Here is a 24,318-nt window from a genome sequence, read left to right on the forward strand (position 1 = left end):
CACGACGTCACTAAGCGGCCGGCCAATAGAAGCGGAGGGGCGGAGATGAGCGGGACATAACATCTCGCCCACCTCCTTCCTTCCTTATTGCCGGTGGACGCAGGTAAGGAGATGTTTGTTGTTCCTGCGGCTTCACACACAGCGATGTGTGGTGCTGCAGGAACGACAAACAACATCGTACCTGCAGCTGGAGCAACATTGAAATGAACGACGTGACACAGATCAGCGATTTTTGACTGTTTTGCGCTCGTTCATCGTCGCTCCTAGGATTTACACATTGTGATGTTGCTACCGGCGCCGGATGTGCGTCACAACAACCGTGACCCCGACGATATATCGGTAGCAATGTTGCAACGTGTAAAGTACCCCTTACATTCATGTACATTAAATAAAGTAATACATTTATGTTGCCCATCATCTCCGACTTACATGCAGATTTATGTGCTTTATTTTAGGATGTAGAATTGTGTGAATGCAGCCCTGACTCCATCTCAATCCAGAACCTAGCTAAAGAAAGTGAGAGAAAGATGAGGCAGGGGGACAAAGGCTGGGCTGTGTGTCTGAAGAGAAATATTAGAAGGCAGTACTTCAGCAGTAAAGTATCACAATGTGACTGTTGGATAATGAGGGATAAGAGTAACTAGGCTGTCCCGCACACTATGGGGCCCTATGCGATCCCTAACCTCAGGGATACTCCTAATGGTGGAGACGGACGAGTCCCGTTCCTGGCCCTGCTCTTGACTGAATCTGTTACAACCCCCACCAGGGAAGAACGGGGCAGGAGTGTTGTTAACCACAGATAAAGACAGACAAAGGAAAAACCTACAATTAGACAATAAGAGATCCAGGAGGAAAACAAGAGCAGGAAGGTAGCTACAAAAGACAAGAGGTGTAAAATCCACAACTGTACAAAGCAATATGCACTACTTCCATCAGATAGTCTAGAAAACCACAGCTCACCAGACCAACTAAGGCCAGAGTCACACTTGCGAGTGCCCCGCGTGTAACTCGCGCGAGTCTCTCATTTAATGACCCGGCACGGACTCACACTCACTTGGCAGGAGCGGGTCGGTTGCATGTATGTCAATGCAGCTGAGACGCTCCAGTCCGGAGAGTGTGAGTCTGTGCTGTGTGATTCAATGAGAGACTCGCACGAGTTACACGCGAGGCACTTGCAAGTGTGACTCTGGCCTATGATAAACTATAGCTGGCATAGGAGTAAGAATTCAGCCAGCATAAATAGGAGGTGAGCAGATGTGATTGGCGTCCCCATAACATGTGATCATAGGAGACTAAAAAGCAGACTGGCAAAGATTAACTCTTGCTAGAATGCCTATGAATCACCACACAGCAGGTCGACGTCCGAGTCTTTCTGAGCTGATTCGAGACACCAGAGAATTTCTGAGCTGGAGTGTCAGAATCTGTAATCTGAACAGAACCTGATGCCACCATGACAGTCGCAAAGTTTGTGAAAATCTCTAAATGACAATAAGCTGGCATGTAAGGCTAAGCTCACACAGGGCATCTTTTGCTGTGTTTTTGAGGTCACAAAGATGCACCAAAATGCATGCATTTCCTTCTCTCAGCTGTGAGGAAAGAGTTAACTTTAATGGCTAGAAATATCATAGAAATTCATTCTTCTTTGCAAAGTGCACGAACAGACTTGTTTACGTAACAGACTCTGAGAGAAGATTCAAGGACTCGGAATGTTATGACTTAAAGGAGATAACACTTTGCTGGGAAGAAACTGCTTTTTGCTTTGAGAATAAGACTTATGTTATGTTGTTTTGCTGGGAAAATGTAATCCACGCTTATGACGAATCTAAACTAATGAATATGCATGTCACATAGTTACGCCCAAATTAGTTTGGTATAACCCTGTATGTAAACAATAAATCGGTATTCTTTTCGGAGCGCACACTCCAGCTTTTATGTGTAGATACCAGCGTCCGTTTGTATCTCATTGAGGCTGGGGGAAGCAGGGGGGGTTGCCGGTACTCCTTCCGCATTTGGTCATCGCTGGCAATAGTTGTGACCTATTGGTCAACCTAACACAGCAAAGTCTATGAAATTTCTAATTTGCTGTCCACACTGGGCATCTTTTGTTGGCTGCATCTTTGCTCAAGATGCAGCCCAGATGCAGCATGTCAATTCTTTTTGCATTTTTACCGCGTTTTTGAGCCCTACAGTCAATAGATTTCACTTACAAAACGTATTAGGAAAAGCGCGTAAAAAAACGCATGCATTTTTGACATGTTTTTGCCATGGGTGCGTTTTCAGAAAATGAAATGCACTCTCAAGATGCACTCAAAATGCAAATAACAAAAGATTCCCTGTGTGAACATAGTGTAGCTGCATGCTGTGTGAGTTAGGCTAACATTTGGCCATCTGACCTTCTCATGCTCTGTTCCAGTTCACCAGCATTCACTCAACACGAGGAGTGGAGAGAAACTAGACATCCTACATAAAACGCTTACATGGCACTTCTCACATTCGTATTGCCAGTGTTTAGAGAAGACACCATTTTGTTAGTTCAGCCATTTTGTCTCTATAGCCTATTTCACTATTTTTGGTTAAAGTTTATTATGTCCTCTTTCCTATTCAATCCAGCAGCATGTGTTGACCTATGTGTTAAATTGTGTTCTTTCAAAATATGTGTCCTTGGCAGCGTTTTCTTATCATATCCTTTTACTCCCTTATTCTTTCCCAGAAATATTAAAATTACCAAGGTCAAATTGACCTAAAGAATGTCCATTCTAGCCAGATTTCAAGATGTTCTTTAAACATATGTCAAAATGAATGAATTACTCTGGAAACATGTAATTTGTCCAAGAAAACCCCGGCTCATTGTATTGTGTAATCTCTTATACAACATCTATTTTTATGTACGTCAGAAAACCTATATATAAGCTCTCTGTTACAATAAAATTCGTGACACTCCTATCCTCAGACACTGTCTATGCGTCTTTCTTGCCGAGCTGTCTCCACAACATGGCTGCAGATTCAACCATCCTGTACTACTTGAGAGAGAAAAAAAAAAAGAGTCTTCCGTCACTAACACCAGTTGTTAGCATGTATGTTTATTTTGTTGTTTTTTTCTACTTTTCTTCTATGGTATCACATTTATTGTCATTTTCACTTTACCGAACATTATTCACTATCTTATAATTCAATTTTGTCACTGTCACTGTTTTGAACTACAATTCCACATATACCAAAAGAATAGAATAAAAAATGCTTAGTACATGGCATGCCCAAAAAACAGCAGCGGCAAGAGGCCGAAATTTTTTTGAGGCGTATGTCCTTCAAATCTGACAAATAAAATGGCTGTGCAAAAAGCAGCAGCTTTTCATTAAAAAATATAGGTGACCTGTTCCTATATGAATGGAAAAAATAATGTGCAGTTGAAATGCAGCAACAACAGGGTAACTACTGTGATCTGTCACTAAGAGCCTACTGATCTCTCTTCTTACATATTTTGAATTTTTATATTATCACAGACTATGCACTACTCATCTTTTCTGCTGTGCTGGAACACACATCTGTATACTTTGTCAACTGGTTTCTCTCCGAATCTCTATAGCTAATCTGTGACATCCTCACCCTATCCAATTTCACTACAAAATGGCTGCTGCATTCTCTACTTCAACTTTTATAGAAGCTATACGCCCTCCTGATTGGCTAGGCATGTGATTTTACAGTTGCAAGACAATATGGAGAAGCAAGCCCAGCTGCGCCAAAGAGAACCTTCTCTGGCTAATACAATTTTAAGCAACGTAAATGATTTAGAACGAAAAGTCAATGGCAATTTTTATAAATTAACTGAACCCCATGAATTCAAATGAACGAAAAACATACCTCCCAATCATTCTGGATCCATTGGGACAGTTTGACTGACATACTGAATATCTCTTACCTTAGGCTGGGTTCACATAGCGTTTTCTCCTACAGTCAATGACTCTGTTGGGGCATACATCGGAACCCATTACAAATGGAGATCGGAGCCTGTGCTAATGAGGCACTTGGCTATAATGATGCAGACAAAGTCACAGTGTGCTCGGTCTTGCATCATTTTTGGCCATATACGCCTATTTGAGGTGGGCACCAAGACAGTCTACTACGGACACCACATAATCTGTCCCTTTTGTCTTTGAAAGTTGGCAGGTATGGTTAAAGCATTTACAGAATTCTCAGCATCAGAATGGCCTGACTCCTACATGAGTTCTCCTAATGGCTTTTCCCCTGTGTGAACTCTTTGATGCTTAACAAGATTTGTTTTCCATACAAAACATTTCCCACATTCTGTACATGAAAATAAGTTCTCCCTTGTGTGAGTTTTTCTATGGTTATCCAGACTTCTTTTCATAGAAAAACATTTCCCACATTCTGAGCATGAATATGGCTTCATTCCTGTGTGAGTTTTCAGATGGGCTTTCAGATGTGATTCTTGGGCAAAACATTGCCCACATTCTGTGCATAAGAATGGCTTCTCTCCTGTGTGAATTCTCTGATGTTTAACAAGAGTGAACTTATGATTAAAACATTTACCACATTCTGAACATGAAAATGGCTTCTCCCCTGTGTGAACTCTTTGATTCTTAACAAGATTTGATTTCCATGCAAAACATTTCCCACATTCTGCACATGAAAATGGCTTTTCCCCTGTGTGTGTTTGTCTATGGTAATCAAGACTTATTTTTCTAGAAAAACATTTCCCACATTCTGAGCATGAATATGGCTTCTCTCCTGTGTGAGATTTTTGATGTGATTTCAGATGTGGTTTTTGGCCAAAACATTGCCCACATTCTGTGCATAAGAATGGCTTTGACCCTGTGTGAATGTTCTGATGTGTAACAAGAGTGAACTTATGTTTAAAACATTTACCACATTCTGAACAAGAAAATGGCATCTCCCCTGTGTGAACTCTTTGATGCTTAACAAAACTTGATTTGCATACAAAACATTTCCCACATTCTGCGCATGAAAATGGATTCTCCCCTGTGTGTGTTTTTCTATGGTAATCAAGACCTCTTTTGCTAGAAAAACATTTTCCACATACTGAGCATGAATATGGCTTCTCTCCTGTGTAAGATTTTTTATGTGATTTCAGATGTGGCTTTTGGCCAAAACATTTACCACATTCTGAACATGAAAATGGCTTCTCCCCTTTGTGAGTTTTTTGATGCTCAGCAAGACGTGATTTGTGAGAAAAATATTTCCCACATTCTAAGCAAGAAAACGGCTTCTCCACTGTGTGGCTTTTCTTGTGTTCGGTAAGTTTTGATAGACAGTCAAAACATGAACCGCATTCTAAGCATGAGAATGGCTTCTCCGAAGTGTGACTTCTATCATGTCGAACAAGATGTGATTTCTTCATAAAACACTTCTCACATTCTGAACATGAACATTTCCGAGCTACTTTGTGACTTTTCTCATGTTTAGCAAGAATTGATATGTCTATGAAACATTTTCCACATTTTAAACATGCAAATTGATTCTCCCCTTTGTGAGATTCATCAGGTTCACTATCCCTTCTCTTATTTTTGTTTTGCTTAACAGTCTGTAGTGAATCAGAAGATAGGACATGTTGAAAAGGTTCAGATGATAGAGCTTCGCTATGAAGCTCTGATAGTAAATCTGGGATAATTGCCTGTTTTTCATATGCATCTTCTGTGATACCATGATCATCTTCTTTGAAATCTGACGAGATCACATTTCCATCAGAGCATCTAGTGAAATCACCTAGCGAGAATAAAAAAAATACAAAAAAAACTGAGTTAGAAATACTTCATAACACCTCATGCATATGTGTATAAAAATGTCTGGAGGTTTTAATAGATAAGAGATTTCTTAGTCACCATATGGCTCATTAATATTCCCCTTTTTAGGTATGGAGAACCAACCGTCTTATTAGCAATATTAAATCATCTACATTTATCAGCTCCATATAAATTCTAAGGATCGGAGTTTTCATGACAAGACAGGATCTCTTAATCTCTTAGTCATCACAATGCACCCTTACGCAGAATTATGGGCTTTACTTCATGAAGATCCATAGTCCGTATAGTCAACTATACTGTGAGATCCTATGCAAAAGGACTATTGACCATTGTAAATAATCCAGACTCCAACACTACCTATTATTGAGCTGCATTGAGAATAATTAAAAACAGCTAATTCAGGTGAACTTATCCACCACCTTATTCCTTCTATTGGAGCATATATCTTTATTCTTAGATCTGTATTTTATTATCTTTAACAATATAGTATTTTAATCAATATTTATCTAGTATTTTTGTAGAAGGGGTGAAACGAAAGCTGAAAAACCTGATAGATCACAGAGCTCACATAAAGTAAGGGTGGCTTTACACGCTACGAGATCGCTCCAGCGATCTCGTTGGGGTCACGGATTGTGTGACGCACATCCGGCCGCTGTAGCGATCTCGTTGTGTGTGACTCCTAGGAGCGATTTCGGATCGTTGCAAAAACGTCCAAAATCGCTCCTCGTTGACATGCGGGTCCTCTCCCAATTATCGCTACTGTCGCTTGGGCGAAGTTGATCCTCATCCCTGCGGCAGCACACATCACTACGTGTGATGCCGCAGGAACAAGGAACCTCTCCTTACCTGCCTCACGCCCGCAATGAGGAAGGAAGAAGGTGGGCGGGATATTCGTCCCGCTCATCTCCGCCCCTCCGCTTTGATTGGGCGGCCACTTAGTGACGTCTTTGTGACGCCGAGTGAACCGCCCCCTTAGAAAGAAGGCGGTTCGCCGGTCACAGCGACGTTGCCGAGCAGGTAAGTACATGTGACGCTGCCGTAGCGATAATGTTCGCTACGGCAGCGATCTTCACATATCGGCATAACGATAGGGGCGGGTGCTATCACGCTCGCCATCGCTAGCATCGGCTAGCGATGTCGCAGCGTGTAAAGCCCGCTTAACACAAAATGGTAGCAGCCTGTGACTGATAAGAATCTGACAGTTCTCTGTATTTAGTGATTAATACCCACCTGCGCAATTATCTTTAGAAATGTCCTCTTTACTCCGCTCATCACACTTCACATATGTCTCTGTAGTATTTATATGGGACAGATCTTTACCCTGAAACAAATATTGCAAATGTCACAGACAGATGGAGAAGTCACATCTATGATCAGCTCTAATCCTGCCATCTCCACCGTTGTCATTACACAAGTATAAAACATATAATAATGGTGGATAAAACAAGACTGAACACAAAATCTTCACAGCCGTCTACAAATCATAGGGAGATTTCATGGTAACTTCTCTCTATCTACCTGATGACCCTGAGTAACAGTGGGATTTTCTTGTTTACAGTCCTGTGGAAGAAGAGGACGGGCACATCTCTCTGGCGTTGTCCTCTTACTGGATAGAACTGATGGAAACACATACAGGGACTGAATTTATTCTTTACATACAGATAATTACCGTATATGCCGTGTGTATTTAGTCCTGTCTATTACCTGGTGATGTGAGGGGCTGGGGAACCGCCATCATGACGTCCTTGTACTGATCTTTGTGTCCTTCTAAATACTCCCACTCCTCCATGGAGAAATAGACGGTGACATCCTGACATCTTATAGGAACCTGACACATACAATGATACCGTCATCCCCAGATCCTTCATAGCGTTACTGTATAATGTCCCAGCATTCCCAGCAGTGCTACCTCTCCAGTCAGCAGCTCAATCATCTTGTAGGTGAGTTCTAGGATCTTCTGGTCATTGATGTCCTCATGTATCAGGGGGTGAGGTGGAGGCCCCATTATTGGGCTCAGAGGTCTTCCCCATCCCTCAGACACAGGAGCCTGACAGCGCTCACTAGAGGTCTTCTTTACCACTGTGTAATCCTGGTTATAGAGAGACACATTAATACATGTCACTACAGACATTTCCAGAGTCCTCACCTCTCCAGTTCTGTCCATCTGTTATTCCCATAGATAAGAATGATGTAATGTGACATCATCAGAATCTCTCACCTCTCCAGTAATCCGGAAGAGAATCTCTAGGGTGACGTGTAATATCCTCACCGCCATCTTGTCCCTGTCCATATCCATCCTTGAGAGGTTCCAATATTGTAGAAACCTAAATGGGAAAACGATGAAAAATTGTAGAATCATAATAAATACAATTTCTGGAGATAATAAGGGGAAACATATGAAGAGAAATATAGAAAATAAAGTAAGTGTATAAGCACTGGATACACTAGACTGAAAATCGGTATTACTTACTGGTAATTAGATTTAGCAGAGACACGACAGCACCCAGGAGAGAGAGTCCACCCATCCCGAAGAACAGGAAACCTATAGCTTCTAAAAGGTGGAGCCTATATATGCTTCAGTGGTTTACAGAGCAAGAGAGGACTCTGTTTAGTTAGTATGACACATATTAGTACACATATTTAAGAAATGACAACATTACTTCCGACATATGCATATCTGACATACTGTATATGCCACTCCGATATTTATTTTTTTGGAACACCCGTAGACAAAAGGAAAAAAACTCCCCACTAGGGACAAAGGACCAACACTAAAATTAGGTAAGAACAGAAATAAGGGAGGGAAAAGAGAGGATGCTGTCCTGGCTCGGGAACATCTAATTACCGGTAAGTAATACAGATTTTTCCCCTCTCCACGACAGCACCCAGGAGAGATTATCAAGGAATCCCCTAGTGAGGGACCACCGCCTATAATACCTTTCTCCCAAATGAAAGATCACCTAGCACCAAGATCCAACCTATAGTGCTTAAAAAGGCAAATGGTGAAGACCATGTAGCAGCTTAACAGATCTGCTTCAGAGAGGCATTAGCTCTTTCAGCCCAAGAGTTGGAAATAGTCCTGGTAAAATGAGCACTTAAGGCCAGGGGAGGATCGATCCCCTGCTCTGTAGGCCAGAGTGATCCCTGTTTTGACCCTAATGGCTAGGGACCCTTTTGACGCTGGCTGGCCTCTACTAGGACCCTGAAAAAGAACAAAAAGAGTGGTAGCTTTCCTGAACTCTTTGGTCACCTCTAGTTATCATAAAAGGCATCTCCTAACATCTAGGATGTGAAACACCCTCTCCTTCTTGGGGTTATCACAAAAGGAAGGAAGCACTATCTCCTGAGACAGGTGAAACCTAGAAACTACTTTTGGTAAAAAGGCTGGATTAGGTCTAAGGATTACCCTATCCAAAATATTTCCGTAAAGGACTGGTTTATTGAGATAGCCTGCAACTCCCCTATCCTTCTCGCTGATGGAAGAGTTACCAAAAATGCGGTCTTGAGGGTTAGTGTTCTGATTGTGCATTCTGCCCAAGGCTCAAAGGGGGGGCTGGTTAAGGCTTTCAAAACTAAATTTAGATCCCATGGGGGTAAACGAGGTTGGGGTATTGATTCAGAATGACCCACCTCATTTGGTGAACCAAGACTTTCTGGGCCAGGAGGGGCTTCCGCTCGGTCCGACTGAATTTTCCTGAGGAAAACCGGGATTAGTGAGACCAGTTTTGGAGTATGGCATCTATTCCATGAGGGGAGTCCCCTAGATTTAGAGAAAAAAAATCTAAATCTAAAAAAATCTAATGGTATTCCTATTTGACCGATCAGCAAACAGATCTATAACTGTCCTGCCCCACCTAAAGGCTGCTTTACACACAACTATATCGCTAGCGATCTTGTTAGCGATGTGACTTGCCCAGATCGTTGTTACGATTTGCCGAGATCGCTCATAGGTCGTTTTGTAGCGGTCCCACGTACACATCTCACAAACGACGCTACATCATTCAGTGATATATTGTTTGACCAAGGCGGTCGTTGTTGGCAGGGTGTCAAACGTAGCAATATGTCTGGTGCGTTCCAAACGGCGAACAATATTTTGAAACTGAACGACGTGTCAACGATCAACGATTTTCACCCTATTTGCGATTGTTTGGTTTCGCACATAGGTGTCACATGCAACGACGTTGCTAAGATGACAGAAATACGTCACGAAAACCGTGACCCTGACGACATATCGTCAGATAAATCGTAACGTGTAAAGCGGCCTTAAGAGTGATCTTGCTGAATATTTCTGGATCTAGCAACCAATCATCCTGACTCAGCTGGTGGCGGCTGAGAAAGTCTGCTGTCGAGTTTTCTCTGCCCCTCAGAAAATATGCGGACAATGACAAAGTTTGATTTGGCCAGGACTAGCATATCCGCTGCCACTGTCATCTGTTTTCTGGACCTCGTGCCCTCTTGCCTGTTTATGTAGGTTACTACTACTACTACTACTGTTATATTATCCGACAAGACCTTTACATGGTGCCCTGACAAGTCCAGCAAGGTTTCCTCGAGCGTCATCTTTATGGCTGAAAGCTCCTTCAGGTTTAATGATTCCTTTTTTAATTTGATCATTCCCCCTAAAGGACTTTCTTTCCAGTGTGTGCCCCCCACCTCCAGAGGCTTGTGTCCGTCGTTATGATAACTGGGTTCTTTATATCCCATGGTACACCCCTGCAGAGGTTGTCTCTCTTCAGCCACCAACGTAGCGAGTCCATGGTGGACTGGGAGATGAAAATCTTTCTGTCCAGCCTTTTGCTGAAGATTTCCCATTGGAGCCTTCAAAAATGGCATCTGGCCCAGATAACGACTGGGATACAAGATGTTAGGGATCCAAAGGCTGATTTCGCTCTCCTGAGAGTGGTAACTGTCTCAACTAGTGATGTGTCGGTCGCGAACGATCCGACACAAAGATCCGGCTCCCTGCTGTGAACGACAGGAGCCGGATCACTAGTGTGAGCCACTATAATAGCTAAACGGCTCTTTTCGCCGTCTGGGCCCCGCCCACCCGCGTCTAGGCTCCGCTTACTCGGCAATCTAATTGGCCGCTTGTAAGTGGGCGGGGCTTAGCCGCGGTTGGGCGGGGCTTTTTTCGGAGTTACTATAATCTTAAATATGTGTTCACCTGCGGTGAACACATATTTAATAAGGAGCCGAGAACGAGCTGAAAGATCCGGCTCTTTTTGGTGAGCGGAGCCATAGGAACAGGATCACCAAAAAGAGCCGGACTGCCCATCACTAGTCTCAACTATTAAATAGAAAAAGGTTCTGCCCAGCGCAAGGAGGAGAGATACACCGTCAGTAAATTTCCAGGTAATTTATTATTGCTTGGTTCCAGTAATAAAATGGTCATATAGACATATGAGCATATCAAGCCATAACCCCCAGTGGAAAAATGACGGACAGCGACGTGTTTCGGCTACTGTGGTGTAGCCTTTGTCAAACACATTTTTTAACTGGAACCAAGCAATAATAAGTTACCTGGAAATTTACTGATGGTGTATCTCTCCTTCTTGTGCTGGGCAGAACCTTTTTCTATTTGCAAGCCATAGGCAGCTGCACCTGCAGCCCGAGCAGCAGAGGAAAGCATGGACACACTTAACAGGGTGAGCTGAAGTTTTTTGTTTATATGTCCCAACTATTAGGTTCCATATTAATTCCTCTCGTCTTCCTATTTTTTCCTCTGGAAGGAATAACTTTTGGCATCTGGAATCCAGGAGCATGCCTAAGGTTTGTATCTGTTTGGGGTCGACTTTTGAGTTTTTTGTATTTATAAGCCAGTTGAGCTCTGCTAAAATATCCGAGACCTAACCTATCGCCTCCCTGCAGCTTGATTGTGATCTCCCTACCACTAAGAAGTTGTCTAGGTAGGGTATGATAAGGATATCCTTCTCCCTGATGTATGCTGATGAGGCGCCCTGGCCTAGCCAGGTCGTCACAGGTAACACACACACACCCCCACCCCCACTAGACAGTAACATTAGCCAAACACAAAATCCTTGTTGCCTCCCTCCAGGGTCTGATGTCCACACCAGGTGGGGCGGAGCCAAGCGGTTGGCCCCGCCCACCGAGGAGTTCACAGGCCTGGAGGCGGGAAAAGTGACAGTTTTAGTTCAGGAGTTGAAGTGAGAGGAGTGAAGTGAAGGGTGTCTGAGTTTGTGGCCCAGGCACTGACAGCAAGGTTGGCAGATGGTGGTGGCCGTCTGCAGGAGTGGTGAATTGACGCAAAACCGTAGGACCGGGGTCGGGCGTTGGCCCGCCGGTGCCGACCGGGGAGCGAAGTGAAGCCAGCACACACAGGCAGGGCCATCGGACCCCGACCAGGCTTGGAGCCGCCGACAATAGTCAAATCCGAGTGTGACAGGAACCCCAGGGGTTTCCTAACAGCCAAAGACCCGACTGAAGGCAACCGCCCACACCGTGAGGGTAACAGCTACCGCCTAAGGCTAGAAACCCAAGGGCCAGCGCCAGCGGGCAAACGGGCTCCTCCGGCACCCATACACCGGGGAGCGGACTACCGTTGGGAATCCATCATAGTCAAACAAGTACACAAAGGTGCAGGGAAAGACAGCCGCCATCACCAGTCCGGGGAGAGACACTGCAGCCGGCTGCGAGACCTGTCCATCCAGCCGTTTGGTTTACCGAGGACTTTGTGCATCTCTTGCTGAGTGAGTACACCCGTGCCATCCGGCACCGCGCCGCGCTGTCCCTGCAACCCTGCACCTCACCAACCATGCCTCCCAGTCACACCACCGGGTCCCGGGACCACCGACCCCTACCCACGGAGGGGGAAAACAACATCCCAGCTGCTCCCTACCATCGCTCCCGGGATCCCCGTCACCAGCAGCGGTGGTGCCTATCTTCACCACAACCCGTGGGTGGCGTCACGAACTAAATCCCCCAAACCAACCACCCTTTTCACTCATGTGCGAGGAGCGCCGCTCGAGTCCCCGGATTCGAGCCACCGAGCAGCAGCCGCAGCAGCGCCGGACCCGAGCGTTAGCGAGCGCATCCGACGGCGTCCTCCCCGCCCGCGACACTGACATTTCTGTCACCTGCTTTGTAAATACTCTGGGTGCCATTGAGAGACCAAAAGGTAGGGCTCGAAACTGCAGATGGGTAAGCTGACCCTGAATATATACTGCTACCCTGAGAAACCTCTGATGTCCCTGAAAAACAGGCACATGATAATAGGCATCCTTGAGGTCTATAGTTGCCATGAAACAATCTGGGTATAGAAGCCTTCCTACCGTAGCGACTATCTCCATCTTGAAATGCTTCTGTATTATAAATTGATTTACACCCTTTATATTTATGATGGTTCTAAAGGATGCATCTGACTTTTTTACTAAGAAGAGGGGCTATAAAAACCTTTCCCTTCTTCTCCTTGCAGAACCGGGGTAAGTACGGCTCTTCGTAACAAGGACCTCACTTCATCTTCCAAGGCCTGCTGGAAGCTCTGGGTATTTGTGATCATGAACCTCTCTGAGGGAGGGATGGTAAATTTGAGCTTCAGCCCCTTGGCTTCTGTGCCCAGAATCCAACGGCTTGCCAAAATCTTCCAGGCGGGAAGGGACCTCAACAGCCTCCCACCTACCTGGGTCCTGGCATCATTGTCTTCTGGGTTTTTGAAAGCCGCTGCCCCCGATTCTCAGGCTCGTCATCTTTTTTTGTCTAAAGGGTCCTTCAAGAATCCTGCGTCGTCGAATGGGAGGGCCATATTTCTGGATAATTTGGAGATGGCGGCATCTATATTTGGGATTTTATCCCCCACTTCTGAATCGAATGGATATTTTCTTTTCATTTCTTTCGGAATGAAGACTTTTTTTTATTTAGGTTTATGTGCTACCAGCCCCCCAAACATGATGTCCTGAACGGATCTGGGCTCTCTGACATCCTCAATTCTCATAGTAACCCTCACCCCCTTTACTAGCCTTTTCGTATCCTCTATTAGGCCTCTTTTACACGTCCGTGAAAATCACGCACGTTTTTCACGGACGTGTCAAAGGTGCGTATTGCCCTCGGTGTGCCGTGTGTATGGCACACGTGTGTTCTCCGTGTGTTATCCGTGATAACACACAGAGAACGGGAACTTTCTACTCACCTGTCCCTGGCATCGCGGTCCGTGGTGCTGATCTTCGGTCTCCGGTCCTGCCGACTCCCCGCTGCTGCTGCTTCCGGCCGCAGTGAAGTGAATATTCAATTAGCATAATGAGTGGCGGTCGGAAGCAAGTGACAGCAGCGGCAGACACAGGAGGGCAGGAGAAGGTGAGTAAAGGTTTGTTTGTTTTTGTCACAGACACATGTCTTCTCTCCAGTGCGTGTCACACGGAACACATCCGTGTAGTCCGTTTGCATTACGTGTGACACGTAGGCGTTCCGTGTGACACCCGTGATGCCGGAGAGAAAACGGACATGTCGGCATGAGAAACACACGGACACACGTAAGTACGGAACGGACACACGTTCCTTGCGCAAATACTTGTGTGTCCTAAACCATAGGAATACCTAGGTCTGTGTGTGTACGTGTCTCCGGTACATGAGAAAACTGCCAAACACATACCGGAGGTACGTACGTGTGAAAGAGGCCTTAGGAAGCATGGCTGTCCTCTCTCAATATCTCAGGATGATGAGGATAAGGAATGAGCTGAATAAAATCTATCGATCTCCCCGTCATCTTCTGGGCTGGAGTCTACCGTAGCCATCTGTCTCCCTGAAGACGTGCCCGGCATAACCTCCCTCAAGGACCACTTTACCTCATCCTTAATTTGGGATTTCAAATTTTATAAGAGGGGTGGGGACTCTTGCAACAATGTCTTGTCTATGCAGGCCTGACATAAATTCTTATTATAGGTAGCAGCCAGCTTAATCCTGCAAAGGGCACATTCTCTGTTTTGTCTTGGACAGTGATTGCTTAGGCTTGCAGAACAGAACAAACAGAACATGCAGACAGTCACAACTGCATCAGGGAACCCCCTAGGCTCACCCACCAAGGAGCCAGATTACCAGGGCCAGAGGATCAGTTTCTTCCACGGTCTCTGTAGGCTGCTCCATGTTGACAAAGCACCATTCCTCCTGCAGCAATTTTGAATCTGAGGTGGTTTCCTGCCGCCGTGACATCACTTGCAGTCAGAACACTCCACTCCGGTCTGGGTCACTGGCCGCTTGCAGACAGCGTCAGTTCACCTAAACGGTTTCCGCAGTCCTCCAGAAGCCACTCCAGCCCCAAGTTCCCAGGAGACTGATGCCAAACAGGCCATGCTCCTCTTTCCGGGTGCTGCCAGGGGTCTGCAAAGGGAACGCACTGATGCCAAACTAGTCCGTGCTCCCACCCCTCCCCGGAGATGGCAATAAGGTGAGTTTTCTTCCTTCTCCTGGCAGCGCCGGGAGCTGTAGGCTTCCCTTAGTGAAGGACAGGTAAGCACTGAAGCTTATAGAGAGGCTCCACCTTTTAAAAGCTGTAGGTTTCCTGTCCTTCGAGGTGGGTGGACCCTCTCTCCTGGGTGCTGTTGTGGAGAAGGGAAAATAGGATTTTAACCGGGTAACCAGATTACATTAGCTGGCAAAATTAGTCAATTAGAAAAAAGTATTCTCACCACTTCTAGGATGGATCCACAGATACAGGGATTTAAATGCCAGGCATCCACAATGGCACAAAAAAGGAAAAAATTCCGTGATCTGTTCTTCTTAAAATATCCACATCTTTATTAAGTCATTAAAATCCTCTAAGATACATGTTCCGTGCAATCCGCCTGCCTTACGTGTTTTGGCAAAGGTCTTTCTCAAAGGTCCTTCCTGTTCAAAATGTGTAAGCGGGGCAGATTGCCTGGAACATGTATTTTAGAGGCTCACCTTGTGTGGCTGTGAATACGCATTACGGCTGCAGTAGCACCACATGTATAGAAGACTGAAGATGCAAAGAGAAGGGGTTAACCCATGCTGCAGTGGAAGAAATGACAGTGAAGCAATGACATTGACTTATTAGTCAATCAGGACATCACTTCATCAGGACAGACTAATTACATTAAAACTTGGTTGACATACAGAGGAGTACACTACAGTTCAAAAGCTAGGGGGTCACCCAGACAATTTTGTCTTTTCCATGAAAAATCATACTTTTATTTATCAAATGAGTTGCATAATGAATAGAAAATATAGTCCAGACATTGACGAGGTTAGAAATAATGATTTTTACTTGAAATAATAATGTTCTCCTTCAAACTGTGCTTTCATCACAGAATGCTCCCTTTGCTGCAATTCAAGCTTTGCAGACCTTTGGCATTCTAGCTGTTAATTTGATGAGGCAATCTGAAGATATTTCACCCCATGCTTCCAGAAGCCCCTCCCACAAGTTGGATTGGCTTGATGGGCACTTTTTGCGTACCATACGGTCAACAGCTCAATTGGGTTGAGATCTGGTGACTGGGCTGGCCACTCCATTACAGATAGAATACCAGCTGCCGGCTTTTTCCCTAAATGGTTCATGCATAATTTGGAGGTGTGCTTTGGGTTATTGTCCTGTTGTAGGATTAAATTGGCTCCAATAAAGCGCTGTCCACAGGGTACGGCATGGCGTTGCAAGATGGAGTGATAGCCTTCCTTATTCAAAATCTCTTTTACCTTGTACAAATATCCCACTTTACCAGCACCAAAGCAACCCCAGACCATCACATTACCTCCCCATGCTTGACAAATGGCGTCAGTCACTCTTCCAGCATCTTTTCAGTCATTCTAAGTCTCACAAAGGTTCTTCTGTGGGGGATGATCAAAAGAAATCGGGTTAAATGCTGCGCTAAAAACCACGATCCAAAGATATATCGTGAATTCCTTTTCTTTATTTTCACAACTATTACTATTACTATACTATTACTACTATATTGTCAACGCGTTTCAAAGGCATCTCCGCCTTCTTCATCAGGACAAAAGTCAGAAAGGAATAGCATAACACATGCTGCATGCAGAGGATACATATATACAACTGAAGTAGCCACGTTTACAGAGATGACGTCAGCTGGCTGATGACTAAGAGTCACCAGCCAGCTGATGTCATTTCTGTAAACGTGGCTACTTCAGTTGTATATATGTATCCTCTGCATGCAGCATGTGTTATGCTATTCCTTTCTGACTTTTGTCCTGATGAAGAAGGCGGAGATGCCTTTGAAACGTGTTGACCTGTGAAAATAAAGAAAAGGAATTCACGATATATATTTGGATTGTGGGTTTTAGCGCAGCATTTAACCCGATTTCTTTTGATCATCCCCCATCTTGTTGCAACATCGGGGCTGCAACTGACCACTTTTGTATTCATTTTTTCCATGCTGACAAGGAGTTGTGCCTGTCACAACTGAAGCAGGTGAGTACCTGTCCTATTCCCTGCACCTATATCTATCGGTTAAAACCCTATGTGCGCTTTCTTTCCACAGTTTTTGCTATAAATGTTCTTCTGTGTGATTCAAACACCTCAAACTTCGATTCGTCTGTCCATAACACTTTTTTCCAATTTTCCTTTATCCAATGTCTGTGTTCTTTTGCCCATATTAATCTTTTCCTTTTATTAGCCAGTCTCAGATATGGCTTTTTCTTTACCACTCTGCCCTGAAGGCCATCATCTCGGAGTCGCCTCTTCACTGTAGACGTTGACACTGGCGTTTTGCGGGTACTATTTAATGAGGCTGTCAGTTGAGGACCTGTGAGGCGTCGATTTCTCAAACTAGAGACTCTAATGTATTTGTCTTGTTGCTCAGTCGTGCAGTGGGGCCTCCTACTTCTCTTTCTCTCTGGTTAGAGCCTGTTTGTGCTCTTCTCTGAAGGGAATAGTACACACCGTTGTAGGAAATCTTCAGTTTCTTGGCAATTTCTCGCAATGGAATATCCTTCATTTCTAAGAATAAGAGTAGACTGTCGAGTTTCACATGAAAGTTTTCTTTTTCTGGCCATTTTGAGAGTTTAAAGGGAACCTGTCAGGTGCAATATGCACCCAGAACCACGAGCAGTTCTGGGTGCATATTGCTAATCCCTGTCCAACTGTCCTTGTATACACTAGCATAGATAAAGAGATCTTAAGGGTACCGTCACACTTTAGCGACGCAGCAGCGATCCCACCAGCGATCTGACCTGGTCAGGATCGCTGCTGCATCACTACATGGTCGCTGGTGAGCTGTCATACAGTCAGATCTCACCAGCGACCAGTGACCAGCCCCCAGCCAGCAGCGACGTGCAAGCGACTCTGCGCTTGCACGGAGCCGGCGTCTGGAAGCTGCGGACACTGGTAACTAAGGTAAACATCGGGTATGGTTACCCAATTTTTACCTTAGTTACCAGCGCACACCGCTTAGCTTAGTGTGTGCAGCGAGCAGGAGCCGGCACTGGCAGCGTGAGAGCTGCGGAGGCTGGTAACGAAGGTAAATATCGGGTAACCACCTTGGTTACCCGATGTTTACCTTGGTTACAGCTTACCGCAGGCTGTCAGACGCCGGCTCCTGCTCCCTGCACATTCAGGATTGTTGCTCTCTCGCTGTCACACACAGCGATGTGTGCTTATCAGCGGGAGAGCAACAATAAAAAAACGAACCAGGGCTGTGTGTAACGAGCAGCGATCTCACAGCAGGGGCCAGATCGCTGCTCAGTGTCACACACAGCGAGATCACTAATGAGGTCACTGCTGCGTCACAAAAAACGTGACTCAGCAGCGATCTTAGTAGCAATCTCGCTGTGTGTGAAGTACCCCTTAGAAAGGGTATTTCTAAAGATCTTTTATTGTATGCTAATGAGCGAGGGCAGTAGTCCCAAGGGCATTGCTTCTCTTGCTAGTTTCCCCCATTAACATGTTACTACGCCCCTGTGGGCGTGCTCACATGCTAATGAATGCGCAGCATCAGAGGATAATCTCATTCACCTCACCGCTGCCATCGCCGCTTGAAGCTAGATTTCCGCTCAGTGCGAATGACCCCGGAGGTTCGGTCATGTACACTACTTCAGTTTGAAGCCAGGACGCGTACACCTGGCTCTTCATAGTGCGCATGACCCAAACTACGGGGTCATGCGCGCTGAGCCAAAATCCAGCATTGGACGCGATGGCAGGCAGATAGGTGAGTGAGATTATCCTCTGACGCTACCATTCATTAGCATGTTAGTACGCCCACAGGGGTGTACTAACATGCTAATGGGTGCGACTAGCAAGGGAAGCAACGCCCTTGGGGCTACTGCCCTTGCTCATTTACATGCGATATAAGATCTTTAGAAATACTTTTTTCTCAAGATCTCTTTCATCTATGCTACTAGATACAGGGACAGTTAGCCAGGGATTAACAATATGCACCCAGAACTGTTACGAGGGGGACCCGGGGAAGCGTGCCAAGATGGGGAATGGACAGCTTCCGCCGGTCAAGGTCCACTGTGCGGTGTAAGGGACCGCTGCTATGGTGGGTGAAGAGTGAGCGGGTTGCTGCTAGCGATCGTCTGGAATGTCACAGACGATCTATGTACACCGGTCTGCCCTAACCCGTGAGGGTTGTATGGCAGGGATCACACGGCTCGGTGTACCTGTTGCACGGGGAAGCACAGAGGTGCCCGCGCACGTGTGCCAGTGGAAGTCACGAGAATATGGCACGAGGGTAGCACAGAGGTGCCCACGCACGTGTGCTTTCAATAACCAGGTGAGTCCGGTGGAGACTCGAGGAGCTCACCTGGAACAGGAACACGGCCTGTCAAAGGAGCTACTGCCGGAGCAGCAAGGCAGGGACACGGCCTGCAAACCAGGTGCTGCCTAAGCAGCAAGGGCCAAGCCCACAGAAGACGATAATGCCTGAGCAGTGGCGTGGCAGCACGCTGCCAGACATCCAAACATAGAAGGACGGTCGCGCGCCGCCATGATGGCAGGAGGAGCTTTTAAGGAGGTGTAGCTCCAGCCAAGGGCGGGCGCGAGGCGGAGATGACGGACTTGACCCAATCAGGATCCACGACATCCCAGCCTGGCCAGTCAGGATTCACCACGTCACCAGCCTTGTCATCAAGCCGTGTGACGTCAGTGGGCGAATCAGGATCCACCAAGCATAGCACATGCTCACCCTCCTGCCTCTGGGAAATAGAGGCGGGATCCTCAGTCTCATAATGTGTAGAGATAACGGGAGTCTCACTGCTTCCCTGAACAGCAAACCTCTGCACATTGCGCAACCTCACAGACCTTCGGCGCTGCTGACCAGGAGCGCTCGTGGCAGGCAAGGAGACTGTCTCATTCCTTGCCACAGGAGAGCCACGAGGTGTAACATTACCCCCCCGTCTAGGCCCCCCCCCTGCCCATGCTCGAAGGCCGCTATCAACCCCGGGGCGCGGATATGATCCTCCAACTCCCAGGATCTATGCTCTGGACCACGACCGGCCCACTCCACGAGGTAGTACCTCTTGCCCTGTATGCCTTTTGTCTCCACAATTTTTGCCACTTCAGGGTCGTCGGACGGGGAGTCTGTTTGAGCCGGCAGGGACCCCGAGAATTTATTAAGTCGTACGGGTTTCAGGAGGGACACGTGAAAGGTGTTGGCTATAGCCCAGCGTGGAGGGAGCTGGAGTCGGTATGCCACCGGGTTTACCTGCTGTAGTACCTTAAACGGACCCAGATACCTAGGGGCGAATTTGGCTGCCTGTACCCGTAGGTTAACATTCTTAGAGGACAGCCATACTAGGTCACCAGGGGCGAAGGATGGTGCAGGGCGACGGCGGACATCAGCCGTTGTCACCATCCGGTCTTTAGCCCTCTTAAGAGCCTCCTGGGTGTCATCCCAGATCTCCCGGGCCTTGGTCGCCCAATCCTCCACTCTAGTATCGGGTGACGTAATGGGCATCGGAACCGGGATTCTAGGATGTTGTCCGTTATTGAGTAGGAACGGAGTCTGGCCAGAGGATTCATGGACCGAATTGTTAATGGCAAATTCGGCCCAAGGAAGGAGGTTAGCCCAGTTGTCGTGATGCGCGGAGATAAAATGGCGGAGGTAAGTTACCAAGGTTTGATTAGTCCTCTCCACTAGTCCATTGGTCTCGGGATGGTATGCAGAGGAGATGTTCAGCTCTATCTGCAGGAGCTTACAGAGCTCTCTCCAGAAGCGAGACGCGAACTGGGGACCCCGGTCGCTCACCACCTTGTCAGGCATGCCATGCAACCTAAATACATGCCGAATGAACAAGGTGGCGAGAGCACGTGACGTCGGGAGTCGTGGGAGAGGCACCAAGTGGACCATTTTAGAGAAGTGGTCCGTGATGACCCATACGACCTTGTGCCCTGCTGACTTGGGCAGATCTCCCAGGAAGTCCATCCCTACCACTTCCCAGGGACGATCCGGCACTGGCAGTGGGTGAAGAAGACCTGCCGGTCTCTGCCGGGACGGCTTATTCCGAGCACACGACATACAGGCTCCCACATACTCTTGTACGTCCTGGGGTAGTCTCGGCCACCAATAATGCCTGGTCACCAGGTCTCTGGTCCTTTTGACCCCAAAGTGACCCCCGACCTTGGAGGCATGGGCCCACGATAGCACCTCGTTCCGTAGTTCAGGGGGAACGAGGGTTTTGCCAGGTGGCACCTGGTCCAAAGAAGTGGGAGTGACCATCTTCAAGCTGTCCGGGGGTAGTATAAGACGAGGCTCATCCTCGTCCTCCTCCAACACAACCATACAACGTGACAAGGCATCGGCCCGTACGTTCTTCTCACCGGCCAGGTGGCGGATAATAAAGCGGAACCGGGAGAAGAATAAAGACCAACGGGCCTGCCTTGGGTTCAGGCGTTGTGCTGTCTGGAGGTATGTGAGGTTTTTGTGGTCAGAATATACCTCAAATGGATGCTTCGCACCCTCCAGGAGATGCCGCCATTCCTGGAATGCTAGTTTCATCGCCAGTAACTCCCTATCCCCTATGGAGTAGTTCCTCTCGGCCGGAGAAAAGGTCTTGGAGAAAAAGAAACAAGGATGCTTCCTTCCTCGTTCGTTTTTCTGGTACAGGACTGCACCTGCACCGACCGAAGAGGCGTCTACCTCCAGTAGGAAGGGTTTGGAGATGTCTGGACGATGAAGGATGGGAGCTCTGGAGAAGTGAGTTTTGAGAGAGTGAAATGCCTCTACCGTTTCTCGTGTCCATGCTTTGGGATTAGCGCCCTTGCGGGTAAGGGCAATGATGGGTGCTGCCACCGTCGAGAAGTTGGGAATGAACTGGCGATAATAATTGATAAACCCCAAGAATCGCTGGATCGCCTTCAGCGAGCGGGGCTCAGGCCAGTTCATCACTGTCTCCAACTTCCCCGGATCCATTGCTAACCCCTGACTGGACACGATGTACCCCAGGAACGGCAAGGATTCCCGTTCAAAAACGCACTTTTCCAGCTTAGCATATAGCGAATGGGTGCGGAGCCTCTTAAGTACTCGGATGACATCCCTCCGATGGGTGGTAAGATCGGGTGAGAAGATAAGAATGTCATCCAGGTATGCAACCACGGAAAGATACAAATCCCGGAAAATGTCATTCACAAAGTCTTGAAATACGGCGGGGGCATTGCAGAGTCCGAAGGGCATTACTAGATACTCGTAGTGACCGTCCCTGGTGTTAAAGGCGGTCTTCCACTCATCGCCCTTTCGGACTCGCACTAGATTATACGCCCCGCGTAGATCCAGCTTTGTGAAGACCTTTGCCCCGCGGAATCGATCAAATAGCTCAGTAATGAGGGGCAAAGGGTATTTGTTCTTGATCGTGATTGCATTTAATCCCCTGTAATCGATACAGGGGCGCAGATCCCCTTCCTTCTTCTGCACAAAAAAGAACCCTGCACCAGCCGGTGAAATAGACTTGCGAATGAACCCCTTCGCCAGGCTGTCCTGAATATATTTGGACATAGCCTCCGTCTCTGGAGCAGAGAGTGGATACACTCTGCCCCTAGGGGGCTCGGAGCCTGGCTTCAGGTCTATTCGGCAATCATATGGCCGGTGGGGAGGAAGAGTATCTGCGGCCCTTTTTGAAAAGACATCCCTATAGGCCTCATAAGGTGTCGGTAAACCCGGCTCCCCTGTATTCTCTGAGGACCCAACCGACCTAATGGTAGCGGGTGGTTCGGTAGTCACGAGGTGCTCTCTACAGGATCCTGCCCAGGATGAGATCTCCCCTGTTGCCCAGTTGAGTATAGGAGCATGCTGTCTCAACCAGGGAAGGCCCAGTAGGATCTCATCCGTCCCCCCTGGAAGCACCAGGAAGGACACCTGCTCATGGTGTCCCGGTGGTACATCCATCCTGAGAGGGATAGTGATCTGGGTGATGGGATCGAGTAGTATGGACCCGTCGACTACCCGGACCCTGAGTGGCTTGGGCAACAGAACCAGGGGAACTGAGTATCGGGTTGCCAGGGAGGTCGAGATAAAATTGCCTTCAGCGCCTGAGTCCAAGCAAGCCAGGGCAAAGAAGAGAGTAGTGCCGAACTGCAACTGGGCGCTGATAGTCAACCTAGAGGGAGAGGTAGCGTCTAGAGTCCCCCCTCTGATAGAAACTAGACGCTGTCTTTTCCCGACGGTTTGGGACATCGGGTAGCTATGTGTCCCCTCTGCCCACAGGAAAAGCAGATGACACCAGACCGAGAACCTGGGGTAGAGGAGACCGCTTTGGACACCTCCATTGACTCCACGGAGTCGCCTACAGAGCTGGCTGGGAGACCTGTCTGGTGAAAAACGGAAGCCAGACGCTTTTTAGGCCTTGAGGACGTGGGTACTGAAGAGACCTCGAGCCTCCGCTCCGCCTGGCGGATGTCTATGCGAGAGGCAACCACAATCAAGGACTCTAAAGTAGCAGGCACCTCACGCGTGGCCAGTGCGTCTTTGACGAACCCCGCCAGGCCCTCCCAGAACACAGGGACAAGGACCTTATCCGGCCAGTCCAGCTCTGCGGCAAGTGTCCTAAAGTGTACGGCAAAGTCCCCGACTGAAGCGGACCCTTGCCGAAGTCGTAGGAGGCGCAGCGCGGAGTCGTGGGTGACTTGAGGCCCGAGGAACACCATTCTCATGGCCCCAAGATAGGCTGCTAAGTTATTCACCACCCGATCTCCGCGCTCCCACAACGGCGTGGACCACTTCAGCGCTCTGCCTGTGAGCAGGGACTGGACGAAGGCTACCTTCGCCTTCTCGGTAGCGTAAAGAGTCGCGGACAGCTCTAAGTAGGTGGTGACCTGGTTTATAAAGCCACGGCACTCGGAGCTGTCCCCGCTAAAGCGCTCTGGAAGCGCAAGGCGAGGAGACCTTCCACCCAATATCACAGCCTGGGTAGCCGCCTGGGTGGCGACTGTCGTCAGAGTAGTCTTGTCGGAGGAAGACCGCTCCACTGCTGCCAATCGTGATTCCAACTGCTGCACATAACGCAGCAACTGCTGCTGCTCTTCAGCCATAGCCAGACCTTTGGCGCGACCGTAATGTTACGAGGGGGACCCGGGGAAGCGTGCCAAGATGGGGAATGGACAGCTTCCGCCGGTCAAGGTCCACTG

The 24,318-nt window shown here is 47.5% G+C and overlaps 1 protein-coding gene across 1 annotated transcript in view; it reads right to left on the bottom strand.

Moving 5' to 3' along the window:
• Positions 1 to 1,169: 1,169 nt before the first annotated feature.
• Positions 1,170 to 24,318, bottom strand: part of LOC142312099 (uncharacterized) — a 29,852-nt gene continuing 6,703 nt past the window's right edge. Inside the window, exons 2-7 of the mRNA XM_075350979.1 lie at positions 7,999 to 8,104; positions 7,690 to 7,869; positions 7,485 to 7,608; positions 7,299 to 7,396; positions 7,011 to 7,101; positions 1,170 to 5,742 (exon numbers count right to left, since the gene is read on the bottom strand). Of these exons, the coding sequence (XP_075207094.1) occupies positions 4,214 to 5,742; positions 7,011 to 7,101; positions 7,299 to 7,396; positions 7,485 to 7,608; positions 7,690 to 7,869; positions 7,999 to 8,076 (2,100 nt within the window). The 5' untranslated portion in view covers positions 8,077 to 8,104 and the 3' untranslated portion in view covers positions 1,170 to 4,213. The remainder of the gene's footprint in view (positions 5,743 to 7,010; positions 7,102 to 7,298; positions 7,397 to 7,484; positions 7,609 to 7,689; positions 7,870 to 7,998; positions 8,105 to 24,318) is intronic.

Source organism: Anomaloglossus baeobatrachus, chromosome 5 (genome assembly GCF_048569485.1).
Source record: "Anomaloglossus baeobatrachus isolate aAnoBae1 chromosome 5, aAnoBae1.hap1, whole genome shotgun sequence".
Taxonomy (NCBI): Eukaryota; Metazoa; Chordata; class Amphibia; order Anura; family Aromobatidae; genus Anomaloglossus; species Anomaloglossus baeobatrachus.